The 16,030-nt window shown below is 60.1% G+C and overlaps 5 protein-coding genes across 5 annotated transcripts; 3 read left to right on the top strand and 2 right to left on the bottom strand.

Moving 5' to 3' along the window:
- The first annotated feature begins 6 nt into the window (after positions 1-6).
- On the top strand, positions 7-1,206 carry BDZ90DRAFT_230746 (hypothetical protein). The gene has a single exon (XM_025505588.1). The coding sequence runs from the start codon at positions 76-78 to the stop codon at positions 1,006-1,008; it is 933 nt and encodes a 310-aa protein (XP_025363338.1). The 5' UTR covers positions 7-75; the 3' UTR covers positions 1,009-1,206.
- On the bottom strand, positions 977-3,863 carry BDZ90DRAFT_230745 (hypothetical protein). The gene is made up of 3 exons (XM_025505587.1): positions 3,775-3,863; positions 3,653-3,700; positions 977-3,573 (listed from the first exon to the last, which is right to left on the bottom strand). Exons 1-3 carry the CDS (start codon positions 3,811-3,813, stop codon positions 1,081-1,083), a joined length of 2,580 nt encoding a protein of 859 aa, XP_025363337.1. The 5' UTR covers positions 3,814-3,863; the 3' UTR covers positions 977-1,080.
- A 132-nt stretch (positions 3,864-3,995) lies between these two features.
- On the top strand, positions 3,996-5,834 carry BDZ90DRAFT_129083 (hypothetical protein). Its single transcript, XM_025503359.1, has one exon. The coding sequence runs from the start codon at positions 4,417-4,419 to the stop codon at positions 5,632-5,634; it is 1,218 nt and encodes a 405-aa protein (XP_025363336.1). The 5' UTR covers positions 3,996-4,416; the 3' UTR covers positions 5,635-5,834.
- Positions 5,835-5,842: 8 nt separating this feature from the next.
- BDZ90DRAFT_129074 (hypothetical protein) lies at positions 5,843-7,360 on the top strand. The gene is made up of 2 exons (XM_025503358.1): positions 5,843-6,608; positions 6,684-7,360. The coding sequence occupies exons 1-2, from the start codon at positions 5,880-5,882 to the stop codon at positions 7,293-7,295; spliced, it is 1,341 nt and encodes a 446-aa protein (XP_025363335.1). The 5' UTR covers positions 5,843-5,879; the 3' UTR covers positions 7,296-7,360.
- Positions 7,361-7,387: 27 nt separating this feature from the next.
- On the bottom strand, positions 7,388-15,649 carry BDZ90DRAFT_217753 (hypothetical protein; the record flags this gene model as incomplete). The annotated part of the gene is made up of 2 exons (XM_025504332.1): positions 7,388-7,515; positions 7,564-15,649. The coding sequence occupies 2 exons, from the start codon at positions 15,647-15,649 to the stop codon at positions 7,388-7,390; spliced, it is 8,214 nt and encodes a 2,737-aa protein (XP_025363334.1).
- Positions 15,650-16,030: the final 381 nt, after the last annotated feature.

The raw sequence follows: 16,030 nt of genomic DNA, 5'->3' as shown, positions 1-16,030 counted from the left end.
CTTCCACTTCCGTTCCCACCACTCACTCACTCACTCACCCTCCGCCCTCATACCACCACCGCCAGCTAATGAACGATGCAGCTCGACGATGATGAGGCGCAGCTTGCCTCAGGCTCATCAAGCGCACAGCCGTATGCACAGCAACTCCTCTCTTCGATCCTACCCTCCTCCACTCCTCGCTCAGAGGTAGCAGAGCACTACGAGACCCGCTTAAAGGACAAGAAGGTCCAGCTAGCCAATCCAGATCGACGTCGACCACGCTCGACAGATGGCATCGAGAGCAGCGGTGGGGCTCACACGGCGAAGAAGCTCGCAAAGAGGCAGAAGAAGGCGGGTCGCGTCTTGAGGAAGCCGGCAAAGGCGATGCAGAAAGAGCAGGCGGCGGCAGCAGCAGCAGCAGCAGCTCGAGAAGGCGGCTCACGCCGGCCACCAGCACATCGCGGCATCCAGGGTCTCGACGAGGAGATGAGCTACACTGCTCTGCTCCCGCTACATCACTTCTGGACCTCATACATCCAGCAATTCCTCAACCTCGTCCGCTCCGACCCAGCTACACAGGAGTGGCTGCCCAACGCCGCTCTCCTCGACAATACCTCACGCCCGCCGCGATGGCGCCTCACGGAGAGTGCAATAGCGAATGTACAGCAGCAGATCTGCAAAGCCGATCTACTCGGCGCGCTCATGAGGGTGGAGCGAGCGGCGAATCCCAGCTTGGTTGGGTTGGAGGGACTAGTGGCAAGGGAGACGGAGCATACCATTGTGCTTGCGCATCGTTGCGCAGAGGGGGAAGACGGGGTGCGGTCAAAGAAGGCGAAACGCATCTTCAAGGTCGTACCCAAGCACAATGCCGTCTTTGTCGTGAGGGTGCCTCTGCCTGACGTCGGGGAGAAGGTCGGAGGTGGAAGCCCGACGTACCTGGAAATGCCACTGCAGGGCAATCAGATGGAAGGCCAGATGGTGACTCGCGCAACGAGGAAGTGGAAGCAGAAGAGGACAATGGATTTTTGATGGCGCAAGTCGTCGTGTCGTGTCATTGTAGATATGCGTGTGCAATATTGATACCCTTTTGTCAAGCTCAACTTAATCCTCAGCAGCAAGCGCCGCCTCATTCAACCTCTCCGCCTCTCTCATATCCCTCTCTGCTCGCAGCTCCTCGACCCTCTCCCTCAACGCTCTACGCTCATCGTCCAACTCCTTGTACCTCCCCTGTCCAACAGCCTCACGTCTCTCCAGTGCTTGCACCTCCTTCTCCAACTTGCCCACACGCTCACCCACCGCCACACCCTCCCCGAGGGCAAGACGCTCGAAGGCAGCGTGTTCCACCTCTCCCTCGGCAAGACGATGGGCGTGCCCCTTGAGCTCGTCTCCAAGAGTGCGCGAGCGCGCCTGATAGCCTCCAAGCACCTTGCCAAGCTTACGCTCCTCCTTTGCTGCCTTGCTGGCCAGCTCCGTCATCTGCTCGCGAGCGAGATTGAGCAGCTCGGCCTGACCCTGACGCCACTGCTGCATTGAGAGGCTGGAGCGGGGCACCCAAGAGTGCGACGAGGCAGACCAAGCCGACGAGTCGTTTCGCTTCTTGAGCTGCTCATCGAATGCGGCCACCTCACTGAGGCGCTCCTCGCGCTCCTCGCGGCTTTCATCCTCATCCTCTGCAGTGTCCAGTCGCTGCGCGATCAATCGCTTCAGCAGGGTCTCATTAGCGCCGGGGAACCCAATAGTCTTGGCCATCTCCGCCCTAACCTCCTCACGTGCTGCAGCCAAGGCAGAGTCGGAGAGGACGGGCAAATCGCTCTTGGTACCCGCCGTCGTGCTACTCCCCGCGATGGGGTGGGCGAGAGTGTCGTGCTTGATGAGGGCGACCATCTCGCGCAGGACGAGGCGTTGGGCGGCGGTTTGCTTGCCCTTGTTGAGAGTTGCAAGGAGTTGCTGAGCATCCACATTGGCCGGGCGAGGTAGGTCACGCTGCACCACCAGTGAGCGTCTTGCGAGGGCTTTGAGACGTTCCTCCTCCTTCTCCTGGCGCATGCGCGCATCGCGGTCCGCCGCGTCTTCGCTGATGGAGATGAGTTGGTCGTCGTCGTCCTCTTCATCATCGTCCTCTTCATCCTCATCGTCGAGCACCAACTCGAAGTCGTTCTTCGGGCGAGGTAGGTTGCGCAAGGCCGAGAGCAAGTCCTGCTTAGCCGCCTTCTGCGCTCGACGTTCGTCAAAGGGCGTGCCCGCTACGCTCATCGAGTCATTGAGTCCCAATCCGTCTCGAAAGGGGGTGCGCATGGGCGTTTGGCTGACGCTTCGGCCTCGAGGATCAACGCGATCGTCGCTAGGGCCTGCTTGGGTGCGCGGTGTGAGGAGTGGGTTAGGCGTTTGTACGACTGAGCTGCGGGGCGTGGCTCCCGTGGCTCCTTGGGCGAGGCCATCCTCCATGTCCGCATTGGCGTCGCCGAGCAGCGGTGTCTGCGCTGCAGTCATGTTGCGCAAGTTGCGCGCTTCACGCATCACCGCATCATCCTCCGGCGCAGTACGCGGCGTGCGAGCCGTCTTGGCCTTCTCGAGCGCATCGAAGCTGCTCAACAGCCCCTCTGTAGCCTCTCCATCCTGCTCCTCACCAGCGACCAAATCTCGCGCCCGCTCTCCCGACTGGCCCAGCTTGACAATCTCTTCCAACTCCTTCTCTCCCACCTGCGCGGCCGGAAGCGTCAACTTCCTTCTCTTGCTAATCTGCTCAGCTTCCTTCATTTTCCTAATTTGCTCCGCCCTCTCGCCGAACGGATCGTCCTTCCTCTTCCCCGCTTCTTCCTTGCTCTGCTGACTCTGCTTCTTCCGTCGCTCCGCCTCCGCATCATCCGGCGTGGGGCGCTTACGCTCCATACTGCCCAGCGTCTTCCCCACTGGAGCTTGATACGACTTCGAAGCTTCTTCGGAGGTATCGTAGAACCCCTTGACTGGCTGCTTCTCGAAGGGAATGTCGGCATTATAGTCTACTGTGCCCTTCTTGTTGACCTTGGGCCCGCGAGTGACAATACCAGCCGCTTTGAGCTCTCGCCTCTTCTGTAGGATGGCCAAGCGACGAGCCTCCTCCAGTGCGCGCTCACGATCCTTGCGCTTGGCCTTCTTTCCTTGCGTATTGGCGAGACGGGCACGGGCTTCGGAGAGCATCTCCTTTTCGTCTTCGTCCATGTCGATGGGATCCGGACGGGCAGGCTTGGACTCCGGGTCGGGGTCGATCTCTCCTGGCCTGAGCCTCCTCACGTCCTCTGCTGATGGACCGGCTTCGGGCCCTGAGACGCCCGTGAGGCCCAGCTTGTATGGTCCAGCCTCTGCACCTCCCTCTGCCTCCTCGGCCTCATCCAGCAGTCGCTGGTACCTTTCGAGACACTGCGTCGCCGTACGACCGACGATGGGAGCAATGGTTCGCCATTGTGTGGGCATGAGCTTTGCGAGGTGCAAGAGCTTCTCGTCTTCCTCTTTGGACCATTCTGTCTTCTTGATGGCTGGATCCAGCCATTCGTACCAGCGCGCTTTGCATTGCTTGGGGGTTTTGCGGACTAGGAGGGAGGAGATGCGGGCCCATTGCTGCGAGGGGCGGGGGCGGTGAGGACGTGGGTCAGTGTCGTGATCGTGTATCGTAGTTGAGCATTGCTCTGCAACTCACGTTCATGCCATATTTAGAGATGGCCGCCTTGAGGATCTCATCCTCCGTCTGCACAGCGAGAGCGGGGATGATGATGGTCAGTCTTCCGCACCTCGCTGCTCCTCGCCGCCTTCAAGGCTCACATTCTTCCACACGCCGCCCTTGATCTGTACGCGGACCATGCTGGGCGATTTTGATACGCGATGCTCTCGCGGTGGTAGTGGTAGTGAAGTCAAGGGTCGAGGTTTGGTAGCCACCCGACAATCGCCTCGTCCGTCGCGATGGCCTGGCATCCCGTTCCGACAACTTGAAGGGCGAGCGACTCCAGAGCGGATGCGGCCACAGACGCGCTCCTTTGCTCCCCCGCGCCTCGACCACGACCATTACTTCCTGCCTCCCTCATCGCCTCCAATTGGCCAGCTGCAGACAGTCGCCTCCCCTCTTCTTCGCAATCAGCCTCGCCCCGTGTTCTCACCAGCAATGCCAGCAGCAGCAGCAGCGTCATCCAGTCCAGCGCACAGTCGAACCGGCCGATCCAAGAGCGCCAATCAAGAAGCGGAGACGTCCTTGGCCGGTGCGACATCCACAGCCTCGCCTGCTGCCCACGAGACAAACGGAAGCGGCAACGGAGATGCCGAAGGAGACGAGGAAGACGAAGAGGGAGAATACGAGATTGCAACCATCATCTCCCACGAGACGGGTCTATATGCTGAGGTGAGTGGTACTATGCTCGGCAGAGCGCGCATAGCATATACGCGACATCCGCTCACCCCGGCTCCGCGTACATGCGCTGCCAGAACGAAATGGCTTACTTCGTATCCTGGGTAGGCTACGGTGACGAGCACGACAGCTGGGTGCGTGAGGAGGATGCAGAGAATGCGGCAGACATGCTCGCCGAGTACTGGAAGAGGCAGAAGCGACCTGCCAAATCGATCCTGGCCATCTCCAAGACGGCGAGGCAGGTGTGGGCTCAGTTGGATAAGGACAAGGAGCTCAGCCAGTCGCAGGGAGGTGCGGGATCGAAGAAGCGGGGAAGAGGATCACACGCTGCCGGCGCGAGTGGATCGGCGGATCCTTCCTCTTCGCGGGGGAAGAGCAAATCAAAGAAACAACGCAACGCAGATGCCGACGCGGAAGACGACAGCGACGATCCCGATGCAGACGTAGATCTGACCCTCCTGAGCAGCGAAGAGCGAGAAGTTCTCCTCATCAAACGCGCTCGTAAGAAGTACGAGCGCGTGGCGGACTGGGAGGATGTGGTGGACGCTGTGGAGACTGTAGCGCGTACAGACCAAGGACGACTAGTTGCGTCGGTCAGGTTCAAGGATGGAGCCAAGTTCAAGTTCGAGACTCCCATTGTCAACAGGAGATGCCCACAGAAGATGCTAGCGCTTTACGAGTCGAGGCTGAGGTGGACCCCGCCTAGTAAGGATGTCCCTCCTGTGCCGGATGCCGTGCCAGCTCCACCTCCGGCGGCACCACCAGCAGCAGCAGCAGCAGCAGCAGCAGCAACAACAACAGCAGGGGTGGGATCAGAAGCTGATCAGCCATCGGCAACAGGGGGAGGCGATGGTGCAGCGGAAGCAGGCGTCACTGGCGAGGCGACAACACAGCAAGCTACGCAGCAAAATGGAGGGACCACGCAACCGGATACGGAAGCAGCGACTCAGCAGGGTCATGATGAAGAGATGGCGAGCGCGACAAAACAAGGCGAGGAAGAGGCGTCCACATCAGGGCAGGGAGAGACCTCTGGCGCAGAGAACGAGGCACAGCCGGTAGCGGTACCGTCAGCGGAGGGAGAGGCACAGGATGGCGACACAGCGGGACGAGAAAGTGTCGGTGCCGTCGATCCTAGTCAGATCATCTTCAGCGATGTAACCATGTCCGAAAGCGTGGGCGCGGATCCGAGGCCAGAGGCTGTTGCAGGGCCGGGGCCCGGGGCAGGTGTTGGGGAACAAAGCGTTGAGAGTGCGGCTAGTGCAGAGGCTGAGGCTGTATTGTAATCGCTTCATTCGAACTGCATCATTGGTCCATCCCAAGGGGTATCTGTGTCATTTCAGAAGAGAGCCTTCGTCGTGGCAGCCTGAGGCTGAGGGCGGGGATTGGACGCGAAGGCGAAAGCGGCGGAGGCGTGGAGTCGAGAGAGCGGAAGCGGCCTTTGATGTGATCCTGGCAGAAAGTTGGTCCTGCGACTCGCCTTGCCTCGCCTCGCCTCGCACCTTTCATCCTTTCCTTCTCCTCCCCCAAGATGGCTACAGCCGCCTATCCAGCATGGGAGGATATCCCTTCTCCCCCTCCCACTTCCACCGCTTCCTCCTCCTCAACACCACTCGCACCTCCCGCCCCTTCAACCTCACGCAGCCTCACATCCTCTCTGGCGCGCTTCTTCTCCCTCTTCCCTCTCCATCAATTCCCAGCTGCTCAGCCTCTCTACCCTGAGGACGATACAAGAGTGACCAAACCGACATTGTACGTCGCTCCTGGCCATGCGAGGGAGAAGAACGGGAGAGTAGAGAGGACATGGACGAGCGCAGATGCTCGCTGCTTGAGGTGGCAGATGGAGTTGCTCTTCCGCTCTTCGCCGTCCCTTCAAGGCTACGAGGTGGATGGAAGTCGTGCCAGTACCTCGGGAAGCAAGTCAACGGGCCACTTTGATTGCGAGCAGATTGAGCACCAAGATGCGTGGGGACCAAAGATCGATTCCTTACCGTACCTTCAGCTCCCGCCGCATGGGAAGGGCAAGGTCGTCCCCTCGTCAACAGCGTACGTCCCCTCGGCCCCGCCAAGGCTGCTCGACGACGAGGCTCTGCCAACGTGGGCGGAGACGCGATGGCCCTTCGAATGGGAGAAGGTCGAGAAGCACGGCGCTGAAGAGGAGAGAGGGCAGAAGATGAGCGGGGCGTACGAGAGCGAGGAGAAGAGATTAGAGGCGGAAATGTGGACAAGCCTTCTGGAGGGGAAGATCATGGGCGCAGTGGTGAGTTGCTCGAAGAGCGATGCGGCCACCTGCTACGACGAACGAGGAAAGCTGACATCTATGTCTTCTCTGCAGCTCCTAGCACAAATGATCTGCTCCCCGCCTACCAGCCCCTCCTCCCTGCCCCTCTTCTCCTCCCTCCTCCACACCCATCTTACGACTCAACGACTGAATCGTCGCGCACATCACATCTCCACTCTCACCATCCCTTCCCTCCCGCGCTCCGCCACCCTGTCTCGCGGCGCGAGCTGGTCATCCTGGCTACCCTCCCTCAACTTCTCCCTCGACGGGCCCCTACGCGGGACTGGAGGGGGCGTCGAGCCTGGTACGGAGGTTGTGGGTTGGCCGGAGGGGGAGGAGTGGGATGAAAAGGGCATCGTTGAGGATGCGGTGCAGGGGCTGAGGGCTGTTGCCGGAAGGATGGGGAAGAGTAGCATCGAGGAGCCAGCAGGAGGGTGGTTCTTAGGGGCGAGCCAGCCGACGGGGCTCGATGCGCTGCTATTTGCGGTGCTGCACACCATTCTATCCCTGCCTGGCGCAACGGGGAATCAGGTGGTGCAGCGTCTAAGAGCTGCCGTGCAAGGTGAAGGGGATGAGAAGGCAGGCGTGCTCGCCGCCTGGGCGAAGCGGGTATATGGGGAGTGGGTCAAGGAACGCGAGATTGAGTGGCAGCGGGTGCAAGACTAGAAGCATGCTTAAGCTCCGTCATGTCAGACGACGAGCGACCGGGAATGTCACGATTGTCTATTGAACAAGATTGCTAGTCTTCAGTCTACTCCTCACTTCTGCCTCACCCTCTTCATCCCCCTAGCGCTCCTCACCCCTCTACCACGCTCCATGCTGTTGTTCTTCCTCTTCCTACTGGCATGCTTGGCCGCATTGCGCTTCTCCTTGCGAGCGATCGTGGCTGCAGCCTTCTCCTTGTCCTCCTCGTCACCATTATCGTCTCGATCACCAGCAAGGGAGCCAAAGATGGCCCTTCTCCTCTGCTCCCTCCTCTGCCTCCTGCGCTCATTGACACGCTCAGCGACGCGAGCCACCACACTGCCGTATCGGCTCGCCCCGACTTTCCCCTGCACGAGTTCCTGCACCTCGATCGCTAATCCACGCAATGCCTGCTGAGGCCCATCCTCCGCGCTCATCTTCTTGCCACCTGCCTGATCATCAGCGCGCGTCTCCGTGATGCGCCAGATTGGTGTCACGATGTGCGGCAAGAAGGGGGTCAGCCGCTCGACGGAGAGATGCTGAGCCATTGCTGCGAACCAGCGAAGGACGCTTTGTGGCGTCAAGATGGAGGTCGACGTGAGCGGGGCAGAATCGGAGGGGCGGGCCAGGTAGGAAAGCTTGGTGAATAGCCAAGGCAACGGGGCTGAGAGGGAGGAGCCAGAGCGCTTGACCTTCGAGGGGCCGTCCTCCTCGCCATCATCGTCATCACTGCCGTCTTCGCTGTCTGCAGCGTTGCTGCCATCGTCGTCGTCGTCGCCGCTAGCCTCTCCCTCGTCGCCTTCGCTCGAGACCAGCGCAAACGCCCTGCCCACCCAGAGCAGGTTCTTAACGATCTGCAACGCCAGCGCGTCATCCAACGCCTCGCTTCTCAACTGCAGGCTCATCTTCTTTGCCGCGTCCACCAAATTCTCAACGCTGAGCATCGAGCTCCCACTTCTCGGAAGCATCGCCTCCGTCGGCTGACCCACACCAGCAAAGAGGGCGCCCAGCAGGCGAGACGAGGCGGAGCGTACCCATGCGTGCGGGAAGAGGAGGAGACGACGCACCGAGGACCAGGTGGCTGCTACGTCTTTGTTGGACAGGTTGGGCGCGGTGAACAGTTGGGCTGAGACCGATGGGACGCGCGTGAGCTTGAAGAGGACTTGCAGAGCGTGGTAGGGGAGTTGCCAGTCCAGATCGATGTCCATAGCCGTGTCGAAATCGGTGCTCGCTTGCTCCTGCTCAAGCTCTTCGAGAGCGTCGGCGCATTCGCTCAGCACCTTGCGGACGTTGCGTAGAGCGCGATTTGTCCACTGTGAGTCTCCCTCGTCGTCCACACTCCCAGCATCGAGGAAGAGACCGTACACCTGCAAGCCTACACGACCCAGCTCCTGCTTCTGACCCTCAGCCCAAGCATGAGTCATACCGACGAAGCGGGCCCGCTGCTCCGCACCCATGATGCCGAGCAGCGCCTTCAGAAGGACAGCTGCCCTCTCGCGACACTTTGTCGCCTCATCATTAGCCAACACCATGACCAGCGTGACGAAAAACAGCTCGCCATACTCTCTGAGCACCTCGTCCGAGAACTTGGCAAAGATGGCTCCAAGCAGCTCCATAGTGCTCATCCGACCCGCCTCGAACGTGTACCCCGATGCGTTCTTGGCGAGGAACTCGAGCTGGTTCTTCAGTCTCCCCTTGCCCTGCGGGTAGTCCAGCAAGAACTGCAAAAAGGCCGCTCGGCTAACCTCACGTACCTGTGAGGACTGATTGGTCACAACCATCTCCGCCACCCGGTCCATGACATCGTACACCTCGGGTACCACGAAGCGTCGCGAAACGATGGCGCGGACGAAGGCGAAGATGGCGCTCTGCGAACCCGGCTCCTCAATTTCGGGCAAGACGAGGGAGAGGAGGTCGGAAAGTTGTTTCTCCTTGAAGTCGGCAGAGGGACAGTCGCGCAGGATGACGGTGAGAGTCTTGAGACCTGATTGTGATACGTCCGAGCTAGGATTGGCTTCGCGCGTGAGGATGGAGGTGGTTTGGCGAATGTAGATGGGCAGACTTGCCTGCAAAGAGGGGAGGGAGGGAACACGCAGCAATGCTCCCGCTGCCTTGAGACCGAGGGAAAGGACATAGCTGTCTGCTGCATAGAGTGTGTTGCCCACGTCTGCCAGGAGAGGGTCGAGACGACCAAGCACGTCAACGTCGCTGAAGTCGAAGCGGGTGCGACGCAGCGCCGTGATGAGGAGGTCAAGACCGAAAGCTACGAAACGGTAGGCATTGACGGCAAAGTGGTCGCGCGATGAGCTGCCAGACTTGCCCGCTTCGACGTCCTTGCGTTTGAGCAGGACGAGATCGCTCGAACCGTTGGCCGCCGCTACACCACTTTTGCTGCTCTTCGCTGCAGCCTTGCGCGCCTTGAGGAAGGCGGCATTGCGGCCGATCAAGGCGTGGCACAATCCCAGCAGCCCTGCAGCGTCGAAGTGCTGATTCGCATTGATGCCAGAGGCGATCCTGCGCAGGGCATCCTCTACGGCCTTCATGCTGCGGGGCACCTCTGTCTCCTCGAGCACCTTCTTCAGAGGCTCCAACACTGCCCTCATCCTCTGCGGAGAAACCATCTTGCTCACTTGCTCAAACGTGTCCAAGCTTTTACTGTGCCTCATCTCCTTGACCTTGGTGCGGGACTCGATCGTCTCGCGATCCTCGCCTGTGTGGCCGAAGAGATCCTCGGCGGCTATGCTGATGATAGCGTCGACGACGGCGTCGTCGAGGAGGGTGAGCGGGTTGGTCGAGCTCTGCATCAGGTGCACGAGGAGAGAGTGCACATTGAATGCCAAGATGGCCAGCTGCGGTCCCCTAGTGAGGGCGCGTCGTTGCTCCTTAATGATCTGCCCGAGTCTTGCCGGTCCCAAGGCTACTGCCGTCTTGCATAGCGTCTCGCGAGCGAGATCGCGCGTCTCCTGCGATTTGCTGCGGAAGACGTTGGAGAGGACGTTGAGGAGTTTGGAGAGGTGGATCTCCTTGTCGCTCGAGGGCAGAGCGTCAACTACGCGCACCACGCCGACAGCGATCGGTAGGCGAATGGCGTCGTCTGTCTTGTCGTCGTGGTGCTCGAGGTAGCCCATGAGCGCGGGAAGCAGCTTGGTGGTCACCGACGAGATGACCTTTTGCTGCTGTACGTCGTCGCGGGGCTTATGCGCGGGTGCTGGAGCCATTTCTGCCTCATCTTCCTCGCCCACCTCAACTTCCGCCTCCGCCGCTGGGTCGCCCTCCTCGGGAACAATCTCATCCTCCATGGCGAAGTGGAAGTTGTCCAGAATGCCCATTGCGGTACGCACGAAGACCTTCTCTCCCTGCGTCTTGCCGTCCGCCAGCTTCAAGTACTTCCAAAGCAAACCATTGTAGGCACCCCACTGGAGGTGTCGACAGAGCGACCCCATACAGGCGATCGTCTCATTGACGAGATTGTGGTCCCCAATCTCGGTATGCCCCGCCTCGAGGAAATGGCCAATCAAGGGCAGCAGGACTTCGGTGAGAGTCTTGCTCTTCAAGGCTCCAGTAGCCGCATGGTCCGAGAGACGACGCAGCGCACGAGCGCGACGGTGCAATTGGACATGGTGGATATTGTGGAAGAAGTTGGCTTCCTCGTCCCCGCCCGCCAGCAGGCCGCGCATCTCGTCCAGTGCAGCGAGGTGCGGGAGCTCCTTGACGGCGGCGTCGAGGACGGAGAGGGCTTCGCGTCTCACCAGCTCGGAGCGAGCTTTGAGGGTACGCTTCAAGCCGGGGAACACTGTACGAACAAAGAGGTCCTCGTGGCTGGCGTCAACAGCGACCGAGGAGACGAAGCGCTTCAGCACTGCCGCCGCGTTGGTGCGGAGTACAAGCTCGTCCGCGTCTTGCAGGAAGAACAAGGCGTTGTGCACTATAGGCTGCCATTCGACCGCGGTAAGCGCTGGCGTGTCCTCGCTAGTTAGCTCATCGAATGCGTCCAGTCGCTTGTCGAAGTCCACTTCGTCAAGTCTTCTTTCGCTGTACGCGTTCAAGGCTCGCACCCAGCCTGCGACCCTACTGAGGTTGGGCGTGTCGAGCCGACTGATCTGCTCGAACAAGCCCGCGAGGTTGAGGCGCGCATCACGGGAGCGCAGCCGAGACCACATGGAGGAGAAGAGGTCGTAGTGCCTCTTGAAGAGCTCAGATTGCGGATCCTTGAAGGAGTCCGTGAGTAGGAGCAGGTCCCTGAATGTCGCGAGGAGGTCGGCCTTGCTCTTCTCGGGGATGAGACGATTGCTCTTCTTCATCATGGGGCCAAGAGCAGAGAGGACCAGCTCGGCGTCGCTCGACTGGTCGACGAACGAGGCGAGGCGGGCGAGGAGCTGCACCTCACGCTGAAGGAGTGGATCGGGCGTGCTCGCCGTGGCAGAGCGATGCAGGGCTGGTGCAAGGCCAGTGACAAGGTCCGAGACGAAGAGTTGCGGTGTGGCGGCCGTATCGTCTTCGCTGAAGGTGAGCAATCGGTCGATCAAGTCCAGTATGACCGTTACCACTGCCGGCTTGACGGAAGGCACGGCCAGTACGGCGTACACGCTCGGCAGTACGAGATCTAAAAGCTTGAGCGTCTCCTGTCGCGTAGACCAAACAGCAAAGAGGTACAACAATGCCGAGGGGCTCTGAGTATTCTCCGCAGCAAAGAGGGGCAGGCGCGGCTGTACCAGATGCTCTTGGATGGCCGGCTCAAACGCGCTCCAATCGAATTCTTCGGTGCCAGGGCATCGGTAGAAATCTGCTAGCCTCCTGACCGCGTTCTGCCTTATGTCGCGAGACTGGGCCGAAGCTCTTCCTGGCCCCTCTTCTGCGGCTTTGAGTGAAGAATGGTACGCCAGATTGATGGTGACGGAGACGAGGGAAGGCCAGTGCGCGACGAGCTGCGCGCCCAGGTGCTTGATGACGTCGCTCAATAGAGAGAGGTACCCTTCTTGCTGCTGAGGAAAGGCGGTGGGCGGGGAAGGGGAGACGACGTGCCGCTGGTCCGAAAAGGGGGCGAGCATCAGGCCCACCCATTCGCCGAGTTCATCGGGTGTACACTCCGACAGAGCATTGAGGATCGCAATACGCTTGCCTGCTCCACTCGCGCTTGTCCTCTTTGCGATGGCAAGGCCGAACAGCAAGCGAATAATGAGGGGCATTACCCCCCCTCGATGCTGCGGCTGCACGGCCGTCGAATTGGCAGAGAGATCTAACCCGACCAGCTCGTCTCTAAACTTGCCCTGCTCTAGAAGAGCATACATCTTCTCCTCATACGGCTTCTGCGTCGGATCCTTCCACGTCATCACGCACTCGAGCGCCAGCTTTTGAAGCCTGACTTCGCTGCGTGCCACAAGCTTGTAGAGGAGGGCGTGCAGCTCGCTGCTGCGATAGAGGGCCTTGGGGTTGGAGAATTTGGTAAAGACCTTGAGATACGAGGAAAGGCGATCGAGGCGAGCGGATAAGGATGTCGCGCTCTCATGATCTTCGTCGCTTGTTGCGTGCTCCTCGCGCGTCTCAAGCCCAACCTGTTCCACCACGCCGAAGAAGTGCTCCATGAAGTCGTGATTATGCTTCTCGACGACCTGGGGCTGCTCAGAGAAGAGCAAGAGGATCTGCGCGCGATAATTGGCCACATCCAGCCTGCCTTGCGGGGTTTGCAGCTTGACGAGTTGGCGACGAAGTAGAATCGAGAGAGGACGATGGCTGTCTGCCCAGTAATGATGGACGCGCTGCGAGCGTGCGGAGCGTTGTGGGTCGATGAAGGTTGCTTCGAGATCTGACTCGGGCTCCGGCTCGGCGGCATCCTCCTCGACGGTATCCAAGCTGCCCTTCGCCTCCTCCTCGGTCGACCACTCAGCGGGCAGCGTCCTCTTACTTCTCGTTGCCACCAGCTCCTCGAACGCCACCTCCCACAGCGTATCGCCAAATCTCCCTACCATGTCCGCAAGCCCCTTTCGGCACTCTTCCCAAAGCGGCTTGAAGTTCAATTTGAGCGTGCCCGCAACGAAGCGGCACACCACTTGCGCTGCATGCTTGACCTCCTCGTCGTTCGGTGCCTCAACGTCGAGTCGCATGAGTTCGCGTACGAGCCCGCGAAGACGTACATTGCGATCACGAACCGTTTCGACGCGCAGAGGGATCTGCTCAATCGTGCTCATGGTAGCGAAGAGGCTCGCGAGAGCTGTATTGCCGGATGAAGAGCAGGCAGCCACCCATCCTGTAGCCGCTTGGCGAAGGTGCTCGTCTTCGCTCATGAGCGCGGAGGTGAGGAGGCTGGATGCGGTTGATGCGGTCACAAGCTGTTCTGCGCTCGCCTTGCCTGCGTTGAAGAGCTCTAGCGTCGCTTGAAGGGCTGAACGATGCGCACTGAGGTGGTGAAGGGCTGACTCGCACAATGTCTTACTGCAGACATCGCCCAACAGAGCCTTCTCGCTGGACGCGACCGCAACCAGCGCAGTGGCACAGACGGCGAGGAGGGATCGTGCGTTGACGGGCGACTCCTGGTACCCTTCGTCGTCTCCAATCTTGCCGGCGAGCATCTTGATGCACGACCGAAGTGACGCTGCGATCTTCGCATTGCCCGCGAAGAGTGGTACGATGCGCAATGCAGCCAGCGGCGTCTGCGTAGCAGCCAAGCTGTGCTCGCCCTGCTTGATCGCTGTGTCCAACTTGGCAACCTCCAGCTCGAGATGCTCCCCGACAACTCTTCGCCATTTGACAACATTGGGAGCATGCTCCTCGAGCGCAGCCAGCTGATCCGCCTCGACAAGACTTGCAAGTAGATGCAGCGCTTGCGCTCTTGCCTTCTCTCCCCTGCTGATCGAGTCGAGCGTCGCCCCCAACACTTGAGGGAGTACGAACTGCCTAAATCCAGACCAGGCCGTCTCCGAGTCGGCGAGGGAGAGAACCACAGTGATAAAGAGCGGGGTGGCCGTCCCGTCTTGCTGGCGCGCCTTGGCCAGCTTGTCGACTATCTTAATACCTGGCCCGACGAGGTCTGGTATTCGGCCGATGGGCAGTGCGGTGGTGATGAGAGAAGAGAGAGCCAGAGTAAAACTGTTGTCTTGCCCTTGATCGACGCTGGCCACGAGATTGGAGAGGGCGGCGAAGATCTGCGCTTTGCAGATATCGTCGACCCTGTTTCCCTTGCGGGTTCCCATGGCTGCTATGAGCCAGCGAATGACCTCTTCCAACGCGAGGGTATCCCCACTCTCTTGGCGTTGCTTGAGCCACTCGACGAGGAGCTGAAAGATGGGAGCGAGGTGCGCAGACTGTCCATGATGAACGAGCGAGGTGAGGAGGAGCTTGCCGACGAGAAGCCTGGCGCGCGCAACTTCCCGGCCACCGGCCAGGAGGAGTGCCGAGAGGTGCGAAGTAGCCTGACTATGCAATCTTCGATCGACGGACTTGGCTACCTCTGACCAAACGCCCGCCACGCCCGCTGACATGGTGGCGCGCGGAGGCTCCTGATCCAGCATAGCTTGCGCATCCGCGAGCATGAATGTCGCAGCATTGCGAAGGTGTTGCTGTTTCGATCGTCGCAGCAGATGCGAGAAGGCCTCTGAAGCGAAGCGCCGAACATGCGGAGGGGTTCGATGCGGCACCTCCTCTTCTGCAACCCAACCCATGTACGGTCGCATGATTGTCCACGTCTCACGCAGCAGATCGTGCCCATCATCCGTGTCGGCCTTCTTCAGGATGAGGGGAGCGAGATTGCGGAACAAGGCCGCCACGCTCTCGAATGCCTTTTCCACGATACGAGCAGCGCCCTGCTCATCGCCTGCCGTTGCATTCTTGGTGATCGTCGTAGACTTGAGTAGCGCATCGAGGCAGGGAGGGTACACAGGCAGGAACTCGGAGCCCAAGTCCAGCGCCAGACGCGGGATGAGATCGAGTACTGGCTCGTAAGCTAGATGAGAGTCTGATTCTCTCGTGAGGAGCGTAGAGCAAAGTGCCTCGACGATGGACGAGCGGTAGTGGATGAGCAAAGGGAGGGAGAGGGATTGCTGCGAGATGCTTCTCAGAAGCGCCACGAAGGGGACGGTGAGATTGAGCTCAGACCAGGCATTGAGGGCTGAACCAAAGGCTGTAGAGGCTTGCAAGGCTGCCATGCGAGCCTCTTCCGTGTCGAAGTCGTCATCCTCATCACGGCGCATCGTCTCGTCTGCTGATGGGGCGACTCCATGTACATCGAGACCAGCTAGCGTGGAGCCTCTGCCTGAAGTGAGGCCAGTGGCGGCTGAGAGGTGTACGGAGGCCAGTCTGTCGTTGAAAGACTTGTAGCGAAAGGGATGTGGGTCCTCTGCCATTGCTCTGAAGCTCTGCATAGTGCGTGTGAGTGGCGCGGAGGAGGAGTATGAGGACGACGATGATGATGAAGAGGCAGATGCTGCGCCTGTTGCTGATCGAGTCTTGGCCTCTCGCTCAGCCTTTGCCCGAGCTTTTGACTTGTTGTAGGCGGTCTCTCGGCTCATGGGGCGGGCACGAGCCTTTCCCTTGTCGCCTGCCATGATGACGAGTGGTGATGATAGGTGGTAATGAGAAAGCAACGCTCCGCCGCCGCCGCCTCCGCCGCCTCCGCCGCCTCTCTTCCGTCGTTGGCCAAAATTCCTGGTTCCGCTCAGACGGCAGAGAGTCGAGTCGAGTCGAGTCGACGACGAAACGGATCGGGATCGAGACGAGAGGACAGA

Source organism: Jaminaea rosea (genome assembly GCF_003144245.1).
Source record: "Jaminaea rosea strain MCA 5214 unplaced genomic scaffold BDZ90scaffold_3, whole genome shotgun sequence".
NCBI classification, from domain to species: Eukaryota; Fungi; Basidiomycota; class Exobasidiomycetes; order Microstromatales; genus Jaminaea; species Jaminaea rosea.
This window is presented reverse-complemented; position numbering and strand designations above follow the sequence as displayed.

Coding starts and splice junctions, on each gene's coding strand:
- BDZ90DRAFT_230746 (XM_025505588.1), top strand. CDS start 76: ATGCAGCTCGACGATGATGAGGCGCAGCTTGCCTCAGGCTCATCAAGC.
- BDZ90DRAFT_230745 (XM_025505587.1), bottom strand. CDS start 3,813: ATGGTCCGCGTACAGATCAAGGGCGGCGTGTGGAAGAAT. Junction 3,701..3,774: donor AGGGCGGCGTGTGGAAGAAT/GTGAGCCTTGAA, acceptor CTCGCTGTGCAG/ACGGAGGATGAGATCCTCAA. Junction 3,574..3,652: donor TCTCTAAATATGGCATGAAC/GTGAGTTGCAGA, acceptor CGCCCCTCGCAG/CAATGGGCCCGCATCTCCTC.
- BDZ90DRAFT_129083 (XM_025503359.1), top strand. CDS start 4,417: ATGCGCTGCCAGAACGAAATGGCTTACTTCGTATCCTGGGTAGGCTAC.
- BDZ90DRAFT_129074 (XM_025503358.1), top strand. CDS start 5,880: ATGGCTACAGCCGCCTATCCAGCATGGGAGGATATCCCTTCTCCCCCT. Junction 6,609..6,683: donor GGAAGATCATGGGCGCAGTG/GTGAGTTGCTCG, acceptor TCTTCTCTGCAG/CTCCTAGCACAAATGATCTG.